Consider the following 22,261-nt stretch of genomic DNA (forward strand, 5'->3'; position numbering starts at 1 on the left):
TCTGTATATTTACAGTGTGAGGTTGCAGCAGTATTTATGATCCTTAAACGATAAGCCTTCGGGAGACTCGTAAAGGAGATGTGTGTGTTTGTGTGTGAGTGAGTGGGGCTTGACTCAAGTAAAGCAAGACTAGGGACAGGGATATTTATTTCTTTGTTTATGTTTGAGAGAGAGAGAGAGAGAGAGAGAGAAAGAGAGAGAGAGTGAGGCGTTGTTGGAGTTCAATAATTCAGGATGTGCTTTATGATCTCTTGAAGATGCTCTAGATCTTTAGGGTCTAGAGGTTTTAAGCTTGTGTATTCATTTCATTTTAAGACCTTTCTGTTTATTCCCTCTTTGATGGAAAGCAAACGGTGTCAAGAACTCCTGATCTTCAGCATTTATCTCTAGGGTCTCAGTCTGTGTGTGTTCAGCTTTGCTGCTGTACGGTTTATCAACACCATAAAAATAAGCTATGAAATATTATGAGTCTCATCGAGGACAAATCTGTCTCCTAGAAAACATATGCCTATAGCAAACACAAACACAAACACATACTTGTACACTCAAACACACTGTTCACACCTTACAAGAATATCATTATATTTCCATGAGACATGTACCACTGTAACATCATGGTTTTGTAGACATACTGTATATCCACATATTATGATGTTACTATGGTAACATGTCTGCATTACCATATTCAATGTACCATGGCATTTATTTTTAGGTAGAATATGAATACCAAGCATAGCAAGGTGTTATGGAACGCTACTGTTCAAAAGTTGAAAATAAATGAATGATTTTATTCAGCAAAGACACATTAAATTGATCAAAGGTGGCAGTAAAGACATTTACGTATAATTTGACAAAAGATTTCTATTTCAAATGAACGCTGTTCTTTTAGACACTCTATTAATCAAAGAATTCTGAAAAGTATTGCGGTTTCCACAAAACTATTTAGAAGCACAACTGTTTTCAATATTGATTATAAGAAAGGTTTCTTGAGCACCAAATCAGCATGTTAGAATGATTTCTGAAGGATCATGTGACACAGAAGACTGCAGTAATGATGCTGAAAAATTATTTGTCATTGACCCATTACCATATTACATGTACCACGGTATTAACTCTTAGGTAGAATACCATATGATCAAACAGGTATGCCTAAAAACATGGTATGTGCCCAGAAACCATGGTAGTATCATTGAACATGTCCAAAAAGCAATAATATAATGATACTCTGACTGGGAATACCATAGTATTACCATGGTACATTTGCAGAAAAACATGGTATTGTCATGGGAACATCTCTGAATGACACTTAAATGTACCATGGTGATAGAATACCATATTATAATTTTACCTTGGTACAGGTCTGAAAAAAAACAAGGTATTTAAAAGAAACTATGGTAATTTCATGGTAGATTTTTGTCAGCGGCATGTAGGGCTGAATTGGTTTAGTGTGTCTTTAAATGTACGTCCTGGGCTGAGTTACAACAGACATCCTGAGGATTTTCAGGCTCTTCAGTATATAAAGAAAAAGAAGAGGGATATTGTTTCTGGAGGTGGTCTGCCAGCCAGATGTGTTCGTTTCTCTTAACCACGGGCCTGCAATGGGTTTTTTTCAGAAGGAAATTCTTTTTCTTTTTTTTTAAATCCATTCCTCCGTCCATCTCCTCTGGCATCTAAACCCTGCTGGCTTGCCCCTGTATCACCTCCATCTGCATTCAATTCCCGCACTGCTTTCTGCTCAGCTTAAGGAGACCTATATGAGAATCAGTAAAAGGAAGGATGGAAATGTCATTGCTATGTGCTAAATGGGCCTGGAGATATGGCCTGGCTGATGAGTTTGGAGTGAATAGAGTGTGTGTGTGTGTGTGTGTGTGTGTGTGTGTGTGTGTGTGTGTGTGCACTGTGCATCCGGATCTGTCTTATAATTTCATCCATTGGCAGCAGAGGAAATATGAATGCACCAGAGCAGGAAGAATACTATTTGAAAACGAACACACTCTGAATAGTAAGATGTTTGTGTGTATGTGTGGCTTTTAGTTAAACAGAAATGTGCACACATTATCGTCATGCTGTGAGTAATTCATACTGTTGTATGACTATACATATACCCATAGTTTCAGGGAAATGTGTGTCAGATGTGTGTAGTTCTTTTCTCTTAAGGAATGAAACATATTTCCTCCCACGACTGTTGCAGACATGAATCAAAGAAATTAGATTTCTAACCTCTCAGCCCGGTTCAGCTTGGGGTTTCAGGGATGAGATTACATGGTATGTGAGTGTAAGTAGGTGGTGTGTGTGTGTGTGTGTGTGTGTGTGTGTGTGTTTGAGTGTGTGACTTTAATGATGGATGCAGCTGAACTGAAGTGTGGAAATCTGTATAGCATAACCTGATGAGACAATACAGACATTACTGTGTGTGTGTGTGTGTGTGTGTGTGCGTGTTAATTGAAAGACAGAAAATGAGGACTCTGCTGTAAAACCCAGCCCTTCTGTCTTTTGTCCATACACACGTTTGCAGTCTCACTGTTTAACCATCTATTGGACATGTTATGAAAGCAGTGCTGAAAATATAATTGATTCAGTTTTGTTTCTTTTATAGGATGGACATTTGATTACATAAAAAAATAAAAATAAAATAAAATTCAGGGATGAGGCTGCAAAAGCTGCTACATGACACTAGAATTGGCTCCTAGGTTAAATATATTCAATTGATTGAATTCACTTTCGAAATGTTATAAATATATCTAAAATATAGATAAAACGTATGATACCGTAACTGTAATATATTCTCTGTAGTGGCTGTATTCATTGCATCCATTTATATCCGCACATATCCATTCACTACTGTACAAATGTTGCTTGTATGCAACAAACAAATGAAAACAATGCAGTTCCTCCCATGACATACAATGTAATCAACTTTAAATGTTTTAAAAATGAAGTTTAGAGTTGCCAGAAAACAATTATGTTTACATTTACATTACATTTATGTGACAATTTAAAAATGTTTTGTAGTAATTAGAAACAATGTTCTACAGCAGTGGTTCTCAAATAGGGAGCCGGGAAACAAAAGTATGTAAATTTAATAAATTATTATCATCTAAAACGCTAAAAATAACACACAACCAAGGATGTAAACTAAAATCATATTTCTTTTTAGATTTTATCAATAGCTTTTTAAGAACACAGTTCTTGAAACTTCTGGAATCACACAATGAATCATGGTTAAATTCATTTAATATAAAATACTGTTAAAAGTGTTTTTGTTTACCGCACATAGTAGCCTATCTCACCTGTGTATGTTGCATGTGTGCAGGTTTGTAGTCCTACAGCAATCCTTCTTTTCACAACACAAGAAATGCTGAATCATGCGATAGTTTAATTAGTCTCCCCAGCGTCTCCTCCATATGCCCATTTGTTTGATATATTTGCTGGACGGTTTTGATTTACATGCAGGAAAGATGAAAAATGAAATCAAGGGGTGGAAAGAAGGAGAGGGAGAGAAGGAGAGACGGATTGGATTAACCTTGAGAAAATAAGTAGGGGCCATAAAGAATAAATTGCTTAATCATCCTTCCAATCACTCAATGATGTTTCGTGCAGTCGCGCTAGCCATAAAGCTTTGTGACAACAGGGTGTATGAATGAATGTGAGTGTGTGTGTGTGCACGCGTATTTATGATCACACATACAGAGGTTAACCCTCCTGTCAGGCTTGCTTCCTCCAGACCTGAATCAGTGTGAAATAAAGCTTTGACCATCACAGGGTCACCATTGACTCTCTCCTCGAAGCTAGTATGACTACTGGCCTGAGACCTGTGTTTTCACGCACTGCAGTCTCCGTTCCAACTGACAGGAGTGCAGCATTGCTGTCAGGGAACAAAGCACTCTGGGACAGCATTAAATTCCTCCTTGGAATTAATCTCCTCCCACATACACAACTGCCACATGCATTCCTTTAAAGTGACCGCTCGCCCAATAATTAAAATTCTGTCATTATTTTCTCACTCTCATGTTGATGTAAACCCCTTGCTTCCTTCTCTGGAACACAAAAGGAGATGTTTTGCAGAATATGCATAGTGCATTTTTTTTTTTCATACTAAAGCATATATTGACCAGGAAATATAAAGCTAAATAAAATATGACTATAGTGTGCAATATTCCAAGCCTTTTTGAAGCCAGAAAGTAAAGTTTTTCGATCATGCAGTCAAACCAAATGTCAAATGCCATTGGCACTCATGTCTCATGTCACTGATTGTGACACAGCAAGATTGATTGTGCGTGAATGAGATTTGAGATGAGATGTTACTGTAGTGACAGATCTTTTCTTCCGAATTGAAACTGATCCTTCACCCTCACACAAAATTTGTTGAAATTGGATTATTATTGACTGAGAAAATTCACCAAACAACAGTAAATGTGACCATCCTCAAGAAAGGGGCGGCGTTTAAGCAGATTAAATGATTTTTGGAGGAATCTGGTGGTATACGTCACCAGAAGATCAAGTTATGACATTTTGATAAAAAATTACGAGGTCCAAAAAAATCAAAACAAACATGCACAGTTGTTCACAATGCGATTAAGATAACATGTATAGATCACTTTTAAGGTGCTTTATTGCTTATCAACCCTTACGAAAAAGACGTTTATTCACGCGTGCTATTAGTTTACTTCTTTTAAACTAAAAATATGAAAGTATACTTTCAGTCTTCTCAGAAATATATTTAAAATTGCACAAGTATACTTGACTTGCAGTGAAGTATAAGTAAAAGTGTAAGTATATTTGGCCTATACTCAATATTTTGATCAAGATATACTTAAAAGTATAATTAAAGGGATAGTATGGGATCAATTTCCCGCCTAAAGTATTGCAACCACGGATCCAAAAATAATAAGTGTGAATCAAAAATTTTAAAACACATGTAAAAATATATTACACAAACACATATTGCGTGAATCAAGAAATAACAAGCATGAATAAAAACTTTAAACGCATTAAAAGTTATTTTGCACAAAACTTAAACTTATGGTCATGCTTTCTTAAAAAGTATGTTTTCATTGGTTTTATTACTCTGTACTTTGTGCTCTCTTGCATTTTCTGCTCATATTTTACTCTTTTGTACGCTTGTGCTGTTTTTCTCTTCGCTCCTCTTTCCACGTTCTGCGCTTGGGCTTAAGCGTCACCATTGGTCCACTTACTGCACACTGTAAAAAATGAATCATGAGTCTTGTAATTTTCATTAAAAAAATTGAGGTGATCATTAAAAATATTATGTATATTTTATTAAGAAAATTGTGGTTAGGGTTTTATTGAAAATATTGAGAAAATTTCACTAATAACACCAAGAGATGCATTTTCCTATTTTTTTTTAAGGAAACAAACACAATTTTAAGGCTTGAATTGAGGAACTGATAAACCTCATAAAATTAAGGAAAATGGGCTACCTATTTATTTTAAGAGAATTAGCTCATTTATGTGGTTTTATTTAGAGACACCATTGTTTGTTCCCAGCATGCTTTGCACATGGCTGGAAATGGAGAGTAAATCTTGAAATTAAGTGTTATTTCATGTGTTTTTGAGTAAAGGGAAACATCTGTTAATGTTTAATGTTCAGGTATGTTTGACATTTGAAAGAGTTTCTATTATGTTAAAGTTTTGATCGTTACCATTGTGCAGAAGAGTAGGGCTTATGGTTAGGTTGTGAATAACTGCATTTATTTAATATTATGAAGCATATTGTTATATACATGTAGCAATAACTCTGCTAATGATAGTGCAGTAACAAGTTTGATTTTGTGCTGTTCTAGCAGTATACAGTCTTTTTATAAAACAATATATCTCAAAGTTAAATATAAACAGGGCATATCCATTCACTTGACTTCACACAATTTTTGAGAATAAAAAATACTTCAAATAAAAAAGCACATTTCACTAAAAAATTGTGTGTCATAGACTAAATAAATTAGGGCATTTTACTTGATTTATTCAGGTAGATTCCATGAATGCAATCAAGCTTTAACTACTCAAAAATATTATGTGTAATATTGTTACCATAATTTTTTTAAGTAAATAGCAGTAACATTTTTTACAGTGCACCATTGGTCCTAGATTGACAGCTCCTCCTCTAGCCAATCAATCGAAGAGGGGAGTTGACATCACACCAATGCGACTCATGGCTACTGATGCTTATACAGGGGAAGATTAACTTTACAAAGACTTTTTTTTATAAAAAAATTAAATTTTATTAAACTTACCCACATTCAATTGTTGATAAAAAGGATGCATTAAGCTACAATAAATTGTTTTTAAAATGGAAAGAGTTAAATAAAGTTAAAGGTATATTTCATGTAAAAAAAATGAATACCTAAATAGGAACATAGTAGTATAATTGATGTGCAAAAATAATATAGTAAACTTTAAGTATGATGTTATGGTCACTAAAAGAAAACTCACAAGTATACTTGGTGTATAAACTAGTAGTTTACTGAGAGTATACTTTCACTAAAAAAATGTGCTACAAGTATTAAAATTGTAAACTACTAGTATACCTATAAGTTCACTTGTAGTACAGATGCAATACAAACGAGAAACATAGTTGTGAACTTGTACACTTAAAGTTTACTACTGTTACACTTATAGTACATTTAGTATATACTAAAAAGTGGGCCAATTTAGTCCCAAGTAGTATTGAAATAGTACACAAGTTTACTACAAGTACATTGTAGACTACAAGTATATTAATATACTTACATAAAGTATACTTAAAAATATACTTGAACGTTACTTAAGGATACTTAATAAAATGAATTTGAAGTATACTTATTTTTCGTAAGGGAGGCCATGCTCTAATTGTATAGAAAAAAGCTGTGTAAATATTCTTCAAAACATCTGTGAAAGACTTCCATAAAAAAGTAGAACAACACGAGTATGAGTAAATAATGACAGATCCCCCTCCCCTCCCCCCCTCCATTGTTTTTATTTTTAGGGGATCTATTCCTATGCACTGCAGATTTTTTAAGGACAGCGCTTATTTCAGGCATAGGCTATATTTGGGAAGCATTATGGGTAAGATGCTCTAAAATCTGCCTCTTTTGCATTATGTGGTTTGTATTTGGTTGCCCGATGAGAATGAATCAGCTCTAAACCAGTAATTTTCTGGGACATGATGATAAAATGAAAGAATCCTGGTCTCCATTCCACTAGTATATGTTGTGCTGCTTGTCAGTGGCACTTGGGGCACGTGGGTCTGGCTGTGTTTATTTAATGCGCCCTTAGAGCCAACATCTGTGAATAATGTTACAAAAGCAGGCAGAAATTCCAGCTCTCTGTTGTGGTTTGCATGGCCAGAATTGAGACCAAACTCACCGCTGATCCTACTGTGAACGATTTACCCTTTGTCTGTCTCTCTCTCTCTCTCTCACAGACTGCAGTTTGCTGTGGTGGCATCACATTCACTCTTGCACAGAACATAAATTAAAGACAGGTTTGTGGCAAGGAAAATACTTAAGCTGCAGAACCAAAACTTTTCTTTCTTTCTTTCTTTCTTTCTTTCTTTCTTTCTTTCTTTCTTTCTTTCTTTCTTTCTTTCTTTCTTTCTTTCTTTCTTTCTTTCTTTCTTTCTTTCTTCTAGCATGTGTGGGACAGTATTTAGAAAACAATACAGTCGTTTATGGACTATCTCTGTGTGGCAGATGGACATCTCCTTTTGCATCGTTGTCTGTTAAAATGAAATACAACAAACATCTATTGACCTGTTAAATCTCTTTCACACTTCATAGCTCAGCTTCTCTTGTTCGCATTAATTTCTCTCACATTTTCCTGCCATTAGGCCTAATTTCTCCCATCATCTTTTTGCATTTCTTGTCTGTGTGTACTGTTGTGGTATTGACAAATGTGTGTGTAAGCGATATTGAACTTAATGTGTGGTATTGATTGTGTAGAGTGGTTGTCTGGTTTGTATTTCCATTGACTAAGTGAGTTCTAAGTAGAAAAGGTCAAGGAATCAACAAGTGTAAAATTTGAGAGGGATGCTTGTGCTAAAAACAGCAAAGTGGTGCATTTGTCATGGTACTAATTTTTTAAGTGTGGTGAAAATAAAGGTTACCTTGAGACTCTGGGGGTTTTGCTGGAATCTTTGCTGATGTGCAAAGGTACAGTGTTTTAGGCTTATTGTAGGCTTAAATATTAATTTCCTTAGATGAGGATTTTTTAATGACTAATACAATACCCACATTGCCATTCATACAGAGATGAGGTGTTACTTTTTTTTTTTTATGGTATTTTAGGGTACACTGCACCATCGGTTTTGTACATCAAGCCCTTTACTGTTCTTTCTTGATCTGCAGCAAGACAGCTTGGTTGCATCCAAGTATGCATACTTTCCTATACTGGGCGAGTCCCCAGACAGATGACCTATACCACTTCCGCTCATATTCAGAAGTGCTCATCCGATGGACACTTTACCATCCCATGAGGCCATAGGAGAGGATTTGTGAATTGCAGTGAAACAGCGCAACTGAATATGATAGGTCACAGGACAATGACAACATGACGAATGTGTCCAGATTACAATTATACTACACACATTAAGAACCTACTTTTTAATGGTCATGAATTAAGTACCTATTAAAATGGAGAGGTGAGTATGCGATTCCGAACAAAAGGTGCATTTATGTCATGTCGTAATTACCGTAATTACGAGATTCCAGCTTGTAAAAAGCGCTCACGTCCTCTCGTAAATACAACTGGTAAACTGGGAATTTTCTGAGAGCTCCTTCTTGTACCACTTGACAGCTGTACAACCTGACCGCTGCAGATTCATTTAGGCGTTAATAGTGTTGCCATAAAAACGTAGGTAGAACGTCATGTGTTGTCATCACAAATTATGGTAATTACGCCATGGTGTGAACGCCTCAAATCAAGTGGTGCTCACTGCAGAGCCAAACAACGGCTCCCCCTCTCTGGATGTAATGGGTGGAGCTTGACCTAGTCCAGATCCACCTCTGTGGACCTAATGGGTGGAGTTATGTAGCAATAAGGTTATGGGTGTGGTTGGACCATCTAGCTCCACCCATTACATACAGTGAGGGGGAGCTGGACGTCAAGCTCCACCCACTGGCTCTGCAATGAGCAGCCTCTAAACTACAGTAAATACCCATGGCTCCACCCATGAGGTGACCTGCTCCAATTAAAACTGCTTTTTCTAGAATAGGGGTAGAATAATTCCCAAATTGGAGTTTGTGAGTTGATGAAAAGCTAATATATAGGCTATATATATATATATTTTTTTTTTTAGAAATATATATTAGAAATATTTTATTTGTTTTTCCTGCATGTAACTTGTAATATGACCGTGATCCGACATAGGAGAATCATGAACATGCAAATGTGTTTTTAAATGTTGGAAATATTAACTTAAAATCTCTACTTCAAATAAATAGACAAATCTGGAGTTCGGCTGACAAAATAGTTAGTGAATTCCTCTCCAAAAAGAAGAATAATCTCATGTGAGAGAACGCCATACTATTTATATTTTTCAAAAGTGGTTTTAATTGACTTATTTGTAAAACTTTTTAATTAGAAAAATAATATAGAGTGCACCTTTTAAGGCTATTGATTCTCCAACATCAGTAGGCTATAGACTCCAAATGTCATTTTATGAATTCATCATCACGCATAATGATCTTATCATGCCAATGAAATAGGCATGCCAGTAAGGTTCATTGAATTGACATTTGGCTGACAGATGTTACCTTGAATATTTTTTCTTTCTATTGATGTACGTATAGGTCATTGAAAAGTGCCATATGTGGTTTACCGCACAGACGAGTGTTTTACTCTTCCGTGAGAGAGAGAGAGAGAGAGAGAGAGAGAGGTGTGTATTTTCCTTTCCCCTCCGTACTCAGTCTCAGCCTCACTCTACACGTCGCCTCCGTGATCTTCGCCAGCAGCGCTCGCGTGCTCCGTTACCAAGACAATCACGGATCACGAGGCTCGTCCTTCCTTCCCCGCGTCTCCCGTTACCGGAGTCTCGGGCATGTCGAATCCCAGGAAAGACTTTGACGTGAAACAGATCTTGCGCATCCGCTGGCGATGGTTCGGCCACCCTGTATCTCCTCCTTCTCCCGGTAACCAGCCTTCGGGAGATCTCTTCAGCAGCAGCAGCGGTGGTAGCAACCGGGGGACCTCATCCGGCGGTGAGCAGCCCTCCCTCGGCGGCTGCAATAGCCCCAACGCTGCTGCCGGTGCCGGCTCGAGTAACGGCAACTCTTCCTCCAACATCAACAACAATCGAAAGTTTGCGGATTCTGGTCCAAACAGCGGGCACTCAGCGGCGACAGTGGTGGTTAATGCCTCCGCGTGTCCTCGGTCCATGAGCCAGCAGGAGTGCCGGAGCTCCCCGCCGGCGCCTTGGGTCTTCCCGGCTCACTCGCGCTCCAGCGAGAGCCTGGAGCCGCTCCAGCAACAGCAAAAGCAGCAGCAGCAGCAGAAGCCGCAGAAGCAGCAGTCCACGCGTGTATCAGACGCCCCTGGCCCTGGAGACGAGGAGAACAATAATAACGTGGAGTCTGACTCCAGCTCGTGCAGGTATGGGAAGTATTACTGGTGTGGTGTCGAGCACAGCAGGGCGCTTGTACCGAACTGGTACCACTTCACAACAGATGCATCGCCAGCTGTTCTCTATTAAGATTAAACTGTTACCACGAGCTCTCCTTTTTGTTTCCTCACACTTTCTCTGTGTGATAAGTAGTGCATATGGTATATTCAAATAATTAACTGGATGTCAAAAACATTTGACAGACAGTAAAATGTGCTTGCATTTATTTTTCCTTAAATATGAAATCTTTGGAATTTTCTTTTGGTGCGTCCTTTTTGTGTAAAGTGTATTTGTGGAATTTATTTATATTAGGCTGTGAAGGTTGGTGAAAAGAAAAGAAAATACATTCACACCTTAATGTCGTGATGATGTTGAGTACAATGCACTAAATTATTTAATGCAGATATAACTGGGCAGTTGATATGAAGTTGATATTTTTGGGGGAATCTGCAGTGAAATAATCATTTAGAAATGATTAAGCATGATGCTTTTATGACCTCGTGTTAACTGAGACATTGCATTGAATGTTTGTATGTATAAAAATGAATTTGACACACCGCAGGAACATTTAAAATGATCTAGTGAAGGCAAAAAGGATGATTAGAAATGGTGCAAAAAATAAAAAAATCTTGACCAGTTATGAGAAGAACCGCACCCCACCTCTTGTTTAGGAGGTTGAATAACAACAGCAGTCGTATTTTTCATAGATTTTGGCAAATGTCTTATCGAAAGTGTTCTGCATGGCTGTTATAATGTGTTGGGTGTGGTGTTACTTCACCTAAGCATGCCAATTTTGTCGTCATTTACTCACTCATTGTGTTGTTCCAAACCTATAAGACTTTGTTAGACCTCTGCAGATCAAAAAATATTATTTTTGAAGAATGTCCTGATATCTTTTTCATGCACTGACGATGAATAAGTGACTGATGTCAAATCTCAAAAAGGATATAAAAGTACCATACAAGTATAACTGTTCTGTGCTATATATTCCAGGCCTTGAGAAGCCATACAGTAATTTTGTGAGTAACGACCCACATTTAAGTTGTAATTCACTGCTAATCTTCTTACCTGTGAGTTATTAACAGCAGATCGAGTCAGTGAGCTAAATTCACTCGGTCAGTTTGAATCATGAATGAATCATTTAGGGCTGTTTCCCAAAAGTATCGTAAGCCTAGATCATAGAAATCAATGGCACCAATATGCTTACAGTGCTTTTGGGAAATGCAGCCCTGGGATGCGATTCCGAAAATCGTAAGATTAATTCGATTGTAGAACCATTGCCACCAATGGTCTCTTTACCATAGTTGTCAGGTCTTTGCAACAAAAGTAGCCCAATGGCCAGTCAAAGTAGCCCGAAATATAGCCCAATGCGATTTTCTCCGTTGGGCGGCCAAAATTTCCTCTGTAAATTTGTATGTCTGGGGGATGTTTTGGGGGGTGTTGGAGCGCCAAAATAGTACATACAGGGGTAGAAATCAACCCACGGGGAAATTTTTTTTTTTAACCCAACAAGCAACAACTTAAAAGTAGCCCAATTTCGTGGGAAACCTGTAGACTTGGCATCACTGGCCTCTATGATTAACTTAACTCACAATGATTTAGAGGAATGCAGCCCAGAGCAGTTTTGTGAATTAGATCAACCGATTCATTGAAAAGATTAGACTGAAACACATAATTTGTTCACTAATTAGACATCCATATCTCTTATGATCGCTTCATACAAGAGTAGACAAGGGCAGATGTCAAGTTTGTCGGGATCTGTTTCTCACACAATCACTACAATACAATACATGACTTGTTATATTTGATAATGTTTTACATCCATTATGAAGCTTGACATCTACAATAATCAGTCATCATATTTTGTTTTATTTCATGAAAAAGACAATTTCTTCATTTGTTGTTCCACAGAAAAAAGTAAGCCTTGGAACAACACGAAGTTTCACAAATAATGACAGAATTTTCATTGTTTGGTGAACTATCGATGTGAGAGAAAGAGATTTTTTTTTATTTTTTTAAGAAATTTATACTCCTTTTGTGACATGAAAAGCTCTTATCTCACCTTTGATGCATTAGCTCACTTGTGTGTAGTAGAGCGAATATGATGTAGGCTAACGTCCAATAAACACTTTTGTTTCAGTAAGGAACTAATGTGTACATCAATTGTGCTTAATGTTCCCTCACAGATCCTTAGTGTGATGAACAGCTGTGAATCTTTTATGCGAGAGTTCAAAAGATGAAAACAGACTTCAGTTCTACAGTATGTTAGGCGTTACAATGCTTTATGGGATTGCAGAATGTTACTGTACATCCTTTGTATACAAGGGTGTCTGTCTTCCTGATCTGATACCCATTCTTGGGTTTGACGATTCATTCTGTGGTCGTCTCTTATTAATGACCTATAAATATGTGCCATCAGCTTTGTTCCTTGTTTGACTTCATACTTTGGTACTAGCCTGTGTGGGTGGGTATGTTTACAAGGGTTTTTTATATGAGAGAGCAAAGGATGTGGGTCTGTCAGTGTGGTGTAGCTCTGAAAGGCACTTAGTCACTCATCACCTTGGAGACGGTAGATTGAACCTATTGCTGCTGCTCCTTAGAGTTCATACCAGGAAGAGATAACCGCAGAAACACACACGTAAGAGACTGAATCTGAAAACTGTGAGAACTGACTCTCACTACCTTGCTATTTACCTCCAATGTCAGATGCATGCAGATGCACACAATTACATGCACCATCATAATGCAATTATAATAAGATTTAGGCAATATTGGGATTGAACTTAACCCCATGTAAAAACAATGTTTCGATCAAATTGATGGGATTAAGCTCATAATCAATTGAAAAATCTAGCATAAGCCAACATGAATTCCCCGTTGCTTTGATGGTTTATGCTGGTTAGAGCTGGTATAGTGCTGGAAATGGTCTAGTTGGTGGACCAGCGTAGTCATGCTGTTCTAAAGCAGAATTTAACTGGTAGCCGGTCCACCACTCCTGTTTCCTATGCTGGTGACCAGCAAACCAGCAATCAGTATCCCATGCTTGTCCCAGCATAGAAAAATGATGACCAGTAGTGCTGGATTTTTCAGCAAGACAAACATTAACCTGTGTAAAATATGTGGCGTATGCCAAATTTAATAAAATAAAAAAACAGTAGGTAAACACTTAAATTGCATTTATTCCACTCTGATCAAAGTGTGCACGTGCTTCTGACGTTGTCATGCGCAGATTCGCAATCATGGCGGTAAAGAAGGCATCACATTTTTGGGTTGCTAAAGAAACTGAGCTTATGTTGACAATGTTGTGTGACATGAATGAAGACATGTAGGCGTGTCACCGAAAAAAGGTAAAAAAAAGTTTCGCCAATAGAAATGCGCTTTGAATTTGACGTAAATAGACTAAAACAATGGCCAGTAACACACCTACTGTATGTGAGTTCCATCACTTGTGCTGTGGGGTATGTGAATAATGGCGGTAAAAATAACCATAATTCTTAGCGAATAATCAGAACAATGGAAATTTATTGTGAACGGGAGAGGTTTGCTTGTGTCATGTAAACATCTTAAGTTGGAAATAATCACATTATTGGTGCACATGTAAACGTAGTGTGTGAATTATTATTATTTTTTTCATCCTCCAAATGCACTTTAGTGAAAATGGCCCTCGTCATATGGGTTCACAAACCACATATGCATGTGCCTTTTACTGCCACATCTTTGTTTTTTCAAACACAAGGTTTGTTATAGTAGAAGCACAAATAAGTAGTGACTATTTGGGAATTCAAGGATGACTCCAGGCCCTCGGGCTGTTTATGACTTACAGGAAAGTGAGAGAGTGATGGAGAGAGAGAGAGGAAGATGAAGAAAACCGTCTAGCCAACTGAAAACTGCAATTACGATCTTGAGATAGTGGGGCAAAGCATCTGATATCTGTTGAGCATTCAAACCAGAGCTCTTCCTTTCTCTTTGCCTCCGGCTCACACTTCCATTTATGTGGACATGCGTAGATTTTACTCTACAGTCAACTATAGAGCAATGGAGAGTGTGGGAGGAATCCTTTATTTTGTGGTTAAATTCTCCATTTTTTTGTCTGTGATTAGAGAAAGATGGGTTTTATTTTGGTCTTCAATTTATAGTGTAGGCTACGTTTTTTTTATGTCTAGAGGGATGAGTAAAGCCTGGGCAGGAGAACACTTTCAGTGATCAAATGGTGCTCAATTTTTTTCGTAGAAAAAAAAAGTACACATTATTACCTAATAAATTAGGCTGTTCTGTCATCATTTACTCAGCCTTATGTCATTCCTAACCCTTTAAGACTTTCAGTCGTCTTCGGAACATAAAATGCTTCACACTTGGGCATGTCTATAACTTGCAGTTCTCTGATGAAAAATTTAACACATGAAAAACAATCAAATGTTATGTCAGGGGCAATCATTTAACAGATTTCTTTAACTCAAATGTGTAGTCCTGGACTCCTTATTCCTCCCTCAATTCGAACCCTGAAAACTGTTTTAAAGTTTAAAAAGTTTCTTGTGAGAGCTAGAAAAGAGCTTCTGGCTTTATGGATAAAGTCAAGTGATCAAGAGATGCAGAATGTCCCCAGAAGGATTTATAAAGATTATTTTTTTTATATCTGCTTTATCAGGCAGGTTAAAACTCGTTTCTTGTTTGCTGATTTGGAAGTGTTGAATTGATATTTTGGACTGCTTGTCTTTAATTTCCCACATGACACCATTTTCCCCTTTTAGTTCCATTTCCTCCCCCTCTTTCCTGTTCCTCTTTTTTCACCCTTTTCCTTCTCCTTTTTTTATGGCTTTCTATGTGCATGTCTCAACTGCACAAGTCGTCAATATATTAATGTTTGGTTATGTGTATCCATTTGTAGAATAAGACTCGGAGTCTTGTAAGATGCTGTTTGATATGCTTCATAATGTTCACCAGAACTTTTTAAAATGTAAAATCTCTTTTTTGCCCTCTCTATCTGATATATTCCCTCATTCCCTTCAGAATTGGCCTACAGAGGCTTAAATCTGATCCAGATCTCCAAATGGTGTCGTAATCCCAGCTCAAATCCATTCTGAAATGACAGCAGATATCAATGGAGCTCATTATCGCCTGGAAACCACCTCACTTCTCTTTACCCTCAACTGAAGTGATCAGACATGAATATGCATATTTTAACTTTTCATTTTGGAGGACTGAATGTCAGATCTTTTGACAGCATGATGGTTTAAAATATTCATAAAATGAGAAGGAGATGGAGTAGAGAGAGAGAGAGAGAGCCTTATGCTTGTAGCCAAATGGAAACTAACAATAGCATAGACTGAAAAAATTGAGTGATTAGGGAAAAGAGCCAAAGGGCGAGAGAAAGGGAATTCTGAAAGGTAGAAAATGAAGTTAACAAAGTAAAGAGTGAAAGACAGCAGTGTCTCCAACAGTGTTGAAGAGGCTGCTTTGAAATTGTAGATTTCCAAGCTAAATGCTACTCATAACTTTGAACTTTTTTAGAAATGCTTGTTTAATTATTGCTTTAGTTTTGTTGGCACTTGGCAGTGCTGCATGTTCTAACTATGTGAAATAAAAACAGCAGTGTAGCGTTTTCACACTTTTATTTGTTAGAAAAAGAAGTTTATTACTGAAAAATCATTACTGTGGATACTGTAAAGGATACTGAATGTTAGTGTCACTACTTTCAGTTACTGTTACACCCCAATGTTTGACAGAAAGAACAGAGGAGGAAGACAGGAAATAAAGAGAATGTTCTGTGAAAAGGGAGTAAGAAAAAGAGTGCAAATATGAATGGACGAGTGTCCACTGGGGATGTTCAGGAACTGGCAGGTGTTTATCTGGCTTTTTGAGATAACTTGCTGCCTCTCTCCTGTGTGTTTGCGCTCATGCAGGGGTGTGTGTGATGTTTACTTAGGTAGGTCGTGTTTGGAGGATTGTTCGTTTGCCTGTGTGTTTGCTGTGAGTATATTTGTGTATGTGTTTTATGTTGCCTCTAGTCTCTGTTTTCATTTGAGACTAAATAATTTTGGCATTGAGAAGAGCCAGAGGGTGAAAACCTGCTACCCATAACTTACTAAAGCGCTTAAGAGAGAGAATCTCTGCAGTTCGTCTCGGCATCTGCACTCTTCTTCCTGTCTGCTTCTCTTACTTTCAAAATCCCTGTCTTAAAGGAACAGTTAACCCAAACGTAAAAATTCAAACCCACATGGATTACTTTCTTCTGTGAATGAGGGATTTTAAAGAAAACTGTTACTGCTCTCGTCCAGTGTTGTAGTACTTGAGACCGGTCCTGGAAATGAGTCTAAGACCCTATTTACATGGTTTTCGTTAGAGATGCACCGATGTGAAAATTTTGACCAATAATTCTTTATACTTCTAAATCCAAGTTTTTATATCATTTTTGAGAGCTTGATTACAAAAACAAAAGTCTCACCATTTAAAATCCATGTCCCAAGCACACAATTGACCCTTCGTAGGGAGTTTGATTGACAGGCGATCTGACCAATCATAATCCGCCATCCGCAGAATCCACCATTTTTGTCCGACAAAGCAGTCAGGAGAGTTAGTAGATTAACATTGGAGGATTTGAACTTGAAAAACGGAGTGTACTGACGTCTTTTCTGCGGTAAATTAACTAGAAGGAAGAGATGGTCGGTTCATGAGAAGCTTTAACTGCAGGCGCCACAGCGATCTGTCACGACACCTTAAAGAGCCACAAAATGGTAGGCTATTAATTGTTTAAATTTCTTTAAAAATGACCAAATTTGTTTCAAATCAAAAGTAACCTGGTCTGTCCTGTATGTCTGCGCGTTGTCAGTGTCCTCTCTGCTCCGCGATGTATTTTTCACTGCGTGAGAACATGGTGAGGCGTGAGAGCGGCATGGCTTGTCGGACATAGCAACAGTAACCAAAGGGGGCGGGTCTTTGCGAACGGTCAATTATAATGATGTTCTCATTATAATTTTAAATAGCCTATATGACAGACTTGTGTTACACGTCACTTACCTGTATTTTCCTTTTTTTCAATCATATTTCAAGCAATTCAAAACCATGACGAACAGGGTCTGAACAGCATCTGAAGTGTCTCAGCTGAAGTAAATAATCCATTAATTATCGGCTTTAATATTTTATTTGGGCCGATAACAATGACATTAAAAATGAACATAATATCGGCCGATACCGATATGGTGGCCGATATATTGTGCATCCTTAGTTTTCCGTCTTGTTTTGGACTCCATATTTACCTCTCCAAATGAACTGATTAACTAAAACGAAATGCTATTTCATGCTCGGGTCATCATATGGTTCATAAATCGGTGGATTGAACTTTTTTTTAACTGCTTGATTAACATCAGTCATCTGCAGTAATTCTCGAGAACTACAACACTGCTGAACTTTTTTGTGGTTTATGCCATCTTGCACATATATGATCTGTTCTGTACTATTATGTCTTTGGACCAGAGCACACTGTACGTGACACTGACCCGAAACCTGGCTTCATTAACTGCAAAGGAAAGCATGTTTACACTGTCTGAATTGTGACTTGTCTTGACTTGACCCTCTTTTGGTCTTGAATCCGATTGAATCAGGTCTCGACCTGGACTTAAATGAGCTGGTCTTGACTACTACACTGCTCTTTTCCATACAACGGAAGTGATCAGGAACAAAAAGGACTAAAAGCACCATAAAATTAGTCCATACAACTTGATCACAATGTTCCAGATTTTCTGAAACCATACGATACTTTTAAGAGACAAATTTGAAGAATGATGTAAATATCTGGCCCTCTGCCATATAGCAAATCTCAAATCTCCATGAAGCCTCTTCTTCTCCATGAATTTTTCTTCCTCCTCTCTCTCAACCTTCCCCTAAGGTACTTGATAGACTAGGTTTTGACTCTCGTCTGACTGCAAGTCTTTAATTGCGTTTAGAGATTCGGAGCTGAGAGATCAAATATACTCATACTCTTTCTCATCATTTCCCCATCTGTCTTCTTTTCAAATGGTGTGATTGAAAGCTGTGTGTGTGAATGAGCTCTGTTTTGAACTTTCTGCTTGAATGAAATAGATTTTCCATTTGATCATGATCTGTGAGGCTGAGAGGTCTTGGCTTATAAAAGGTTGTAGTCTAACTGCTTTTATCTCCTGCTGCAGAGAACATTGAAACCCCAGAGATCATTACTGGGACACGTTGCTCTTCCCTGGACCGATATTTGCCAATAGCATGACCAAGACTCTAGAAATGGATTCAACTTGTGTCATTATACCAATATCAATTGATGCATTTCACAAATAATCACCATTTCACCATGTCAATCACCATCACAAACAAACAAAGTTTAATTATGGTTCTAACATGTCACCCACACACAGCTTTTCTTCCAAACTGAGGAATCTTTCAATCAAGTGTGTTAAACAATAACTAATACAATTTTCTGTAGTGTATATTTTATTACAACAAAGATCTGTTTTGGATGTGTATCCAGAATTTAATTTCACCTGTAATATGAGCACACATCGGGTTATTAGAATGATTTAGCTGATATATCATTCTCACAAACCTGAAGTTCTGGTTCTCAGTAACGGATATGACTGAAAATGACTTGCATTTCAGTGCTTGAGAGTGTTAGCCTGTTAACTTGTGATTCATTGAAAAGAACGAGCAGTTAGAGTTTACTATCGTCTTCTCAGCAGGCTCACTTGCTGGCTATTGTGATTAATGACAGCAAGAACTATTCATTATCAAGGATCCTGGATGAGTCAGAAGCTCAGCGGCCTTAAATGTGGAGAGAATTTTTACTATAGAGATGTGTTCACAAGAGCAACATTAGGAGAGAAAATAAGTGTGAACATGGGAAATGGGGATTGCAAGGCAATCTGCAGAAATGGAGAGAGCGAGACAAGAATGACAGGAAGCGAGTGATAAATGGAGAGAGCGAGAGGCAGTAGAGACGACAGCCGTTTGGGAACCGGCTAAATTGCTTTGTGTATTTCATGGCAGCTTTATCATCAAAGCTAATTACTAACAGCTCTCTAAAGCCCTCTATATTTATCCATCCATTGATCGTGTGCATGTGTGTGTAATTTTAAGCGTGTAGCATTAATTTTGCAAGGAAAGCTCATGCCTCCTTTTAAAATGATTTAGATTTTTTTGTAAAATGAAATATGTTACTGTTCTGTGGTAGACTTGGGGGTCCTCAAATATTTTTGTAAAGGTTCTCAACCTTTTACTCAAAGGCCCCCTATTGTCTAACACAATATTTAAAATGATTATATTGTTAGATATTTCTGGGATTTCTGCTGTAAAGTTACAAAATAAAAAATAATTCATTACAAAAATGACCAATCAATATTTTAGATTTCCAGTTTAAATACTTTTTTTTTGAATCTTTCATATTTTTATTATATTTTTATTATACTTTTATTGATATTTTGAATTAGCTTTTGTCATTTTGTTATTGTATTTATATATATATATTATTTATATATATATATATATATATATATATAAATATATTTTTTTACAATTTGAATATTTTAATTAGGGCTTTTTAAAGGGCACCTATTATGCAAAATTCACTTTTACATGGTGTTTGAACATAAATGTGTGTTGGCAGTGTGTGAGCAAAACCACCCTAGAATGATAAAAATCCACCCAGTGTTTTTTTTATAATCCCTATAAATCATAAGCACTGTCTCAGAATGAGCTGTTCTAAGATTCTATGCAATGTGATGTAGAATTGCACAGGCCCCTCCCTCGACGGTTGATTGACACTGCAGTTTGAGCATAGACCCGCCCTGAGTGAGCTGGACACAGAGTCCGCCATTGTTCGACGCTTGAGCAGCTGTAGACAAGAATGTCTCCTAAGCGATTGAGGTGTGTTGTTGTTGGATGTAATGGTGCGTTCCAGGCAACCTGTAACCCGTGTTTTTCCAACCTTATACCCGTGAAAGTGCACTGGAACAGCAGTCAAACCCGTGACTTCCCACCCGTGAACTCGTACTAGATCGATGTACTCCCGCTCTGACGTCACATAGCCCGCGAAACCATACAAAACAACAATGGCAGCCCCTATGGATGCAGTATTTCTGCAGGCGGTACACGATGAGAATACACTTTAGGACAATATAACGTTGCAGTCAAATTAATAATAATATAATAATAATAAATAAACAAGGAGTAAGCACCTTTGGCGACAGAAATTATTACAAATGCGCATAAGCCCCGTAAGGTCCGCCGTGCTGGTTTGTTTACATCTAGCTACCACAATTCCTTGCGCTCAGGTAGTTTGGCGTGACTGGCCTGGAACGCTACAAAGTCGTGAGTCGTGATTTACGTGCTCAAAAACCTGCCTGGAACGCAGCATAAGAATGAACTTAGCAGTCTTCATTTACTCTCGTTGTTACTCGAGGATGGCTCTGTACTGTTCGTGATTCAGCTTACGGTCTTCAGAGCGACAGGCCTAACGTTACTGACCACGGCAGAAATGAAAGTGAGAGCGCGCACTTTATGACAGCTCATCGAGTCATTTTACAGATGTAAGGTTTACCAGTTTATTAAGCACCCACTGAAAAGGTGTGTATATATTTGTTTACTGTTAGTTGTAACGAGTGTTTTGTGTACTTCGCTGTGTATGTTGTTGATAATGAAAGGGAGAGAGAGAGAGAGAGTTTATGGATAAGACTTTAATGCGCACTTCTTTTACTGTGTTTATTCAGCTCTTACAGTGATTCTCTGGAGTAAAATTAAAGGAGCTGTATGTAAGAAATGTATTTCAATTAATCATAAAATGGCCCTGATATGTCACTAGACATTAAGAAATCATGTTCATTTCAAATACTTATATCACTGACAACAGTAGTCCGGCCAGGATATTGTCATTTAAAAAGTGAAGTTGCAGCTCTCAACTGATGTTGATGTTCTCATGTTGTGTAGTAGAGTAGTAGTAGTAGTAGTAATAGATTTTTATTGTCATTGTGCAGTAGTACCATACAATGAAATTTGCTTGTGCATCCTCTAAAAAACGATGCTCACATTCATATACACATTCGCACAATAAATAAAGTTAAAATAACAGGGCATCCAACATTACACTTAAGTTCCATTGCATAAAGTCCATTTCTATAAAGTGCAACTGTGCTGACTGAGAGGTAGGGGTGCATAATTGTTCAGTTCTGCGATAGCCCTTGAGATAAAACTGTTCTGCAGCCTAGAAGTGCGTGCTCTAAGAGCCCGGTACCGTCTGCCAGATGGAAGCAGGGAGAAAAGATGGTTTGAGGGGTGTGTCTCATCCTGTAGAATGTTACGTGCTCGGCGGAGGCAGCGGATCTTAAAAATATCATCCAGTCGGTGCAGGGGAAGTCCAATGATTTTTTCAGCAGATCTTATAACTCGATCAAGAGAGTTCCTGTCCTTCCCTGTGCTATTGGCATACCATGCAGTCATCCCGTATGTTATGACACTCTCGATAGCACATTGGTAAAAAATCATAAGAAGCTCAGCAGGCAAATGGCTCCTTTTAAGTGTTCTTAAAAAGTAAAGTCGCTGTTGCGCCTTTTTAACCATAGCGGTAGTATTTATCTCCCATTTGAGGTCCTCTGAGATCATGATCCCCAAGAATTTAAAACATAATACCTTTTCCACTTCCTCACCATTAAT

The 22,261-nt window shown here is 37.7% G+C and overlaps 1 protein-coding gene across 3 annotated transcripts in view; it reads left to right on the plus strand.

The window, feature by feature from the left end:
* Positions 1-22,261, plus strand: part of klhl5 (kelch-like family member 5) — a 75,334-nt gene that overhangs the window by 11,872 nt on the left and 41,201 nt on the right. Inside the window, exon 2 of one of the 3 annotated variants that reach the window (XM_084401756.1) lies at positions 7,421-7,480. The exons of 1 other annotated variant lie outside the window; for it this stretch is intronic. Coding sequence is in view for 1 of the 2 variants with exons in the window: in XM_084401754.1 (XP_084257880.1) it covers positions 10,034-10,584 (551 nt within the window). In the remaining variant the exon portion in view is untranslated. Of the gene's footprint in view, positions 1-7,420; positions 7,481-9,886; positions 10,585-22,261 lie in introns of those variants that run through there. One more of the 3 variants, XM_084401754.1, reaches the window with a different exon arrangement.

The sequence above is a fragment of the Rutilus rutilus genome (assembly GCF_951802725.1).
Source record: "Rutilus rutilus genome assembly, chromosome: 2".
Lineage (NCBI taxonomy): Eukaryota > Metazoa > Chordata > Actinopteri > Cypriniformes > Leuciscidae > Rutilus > Rutilus rutilus.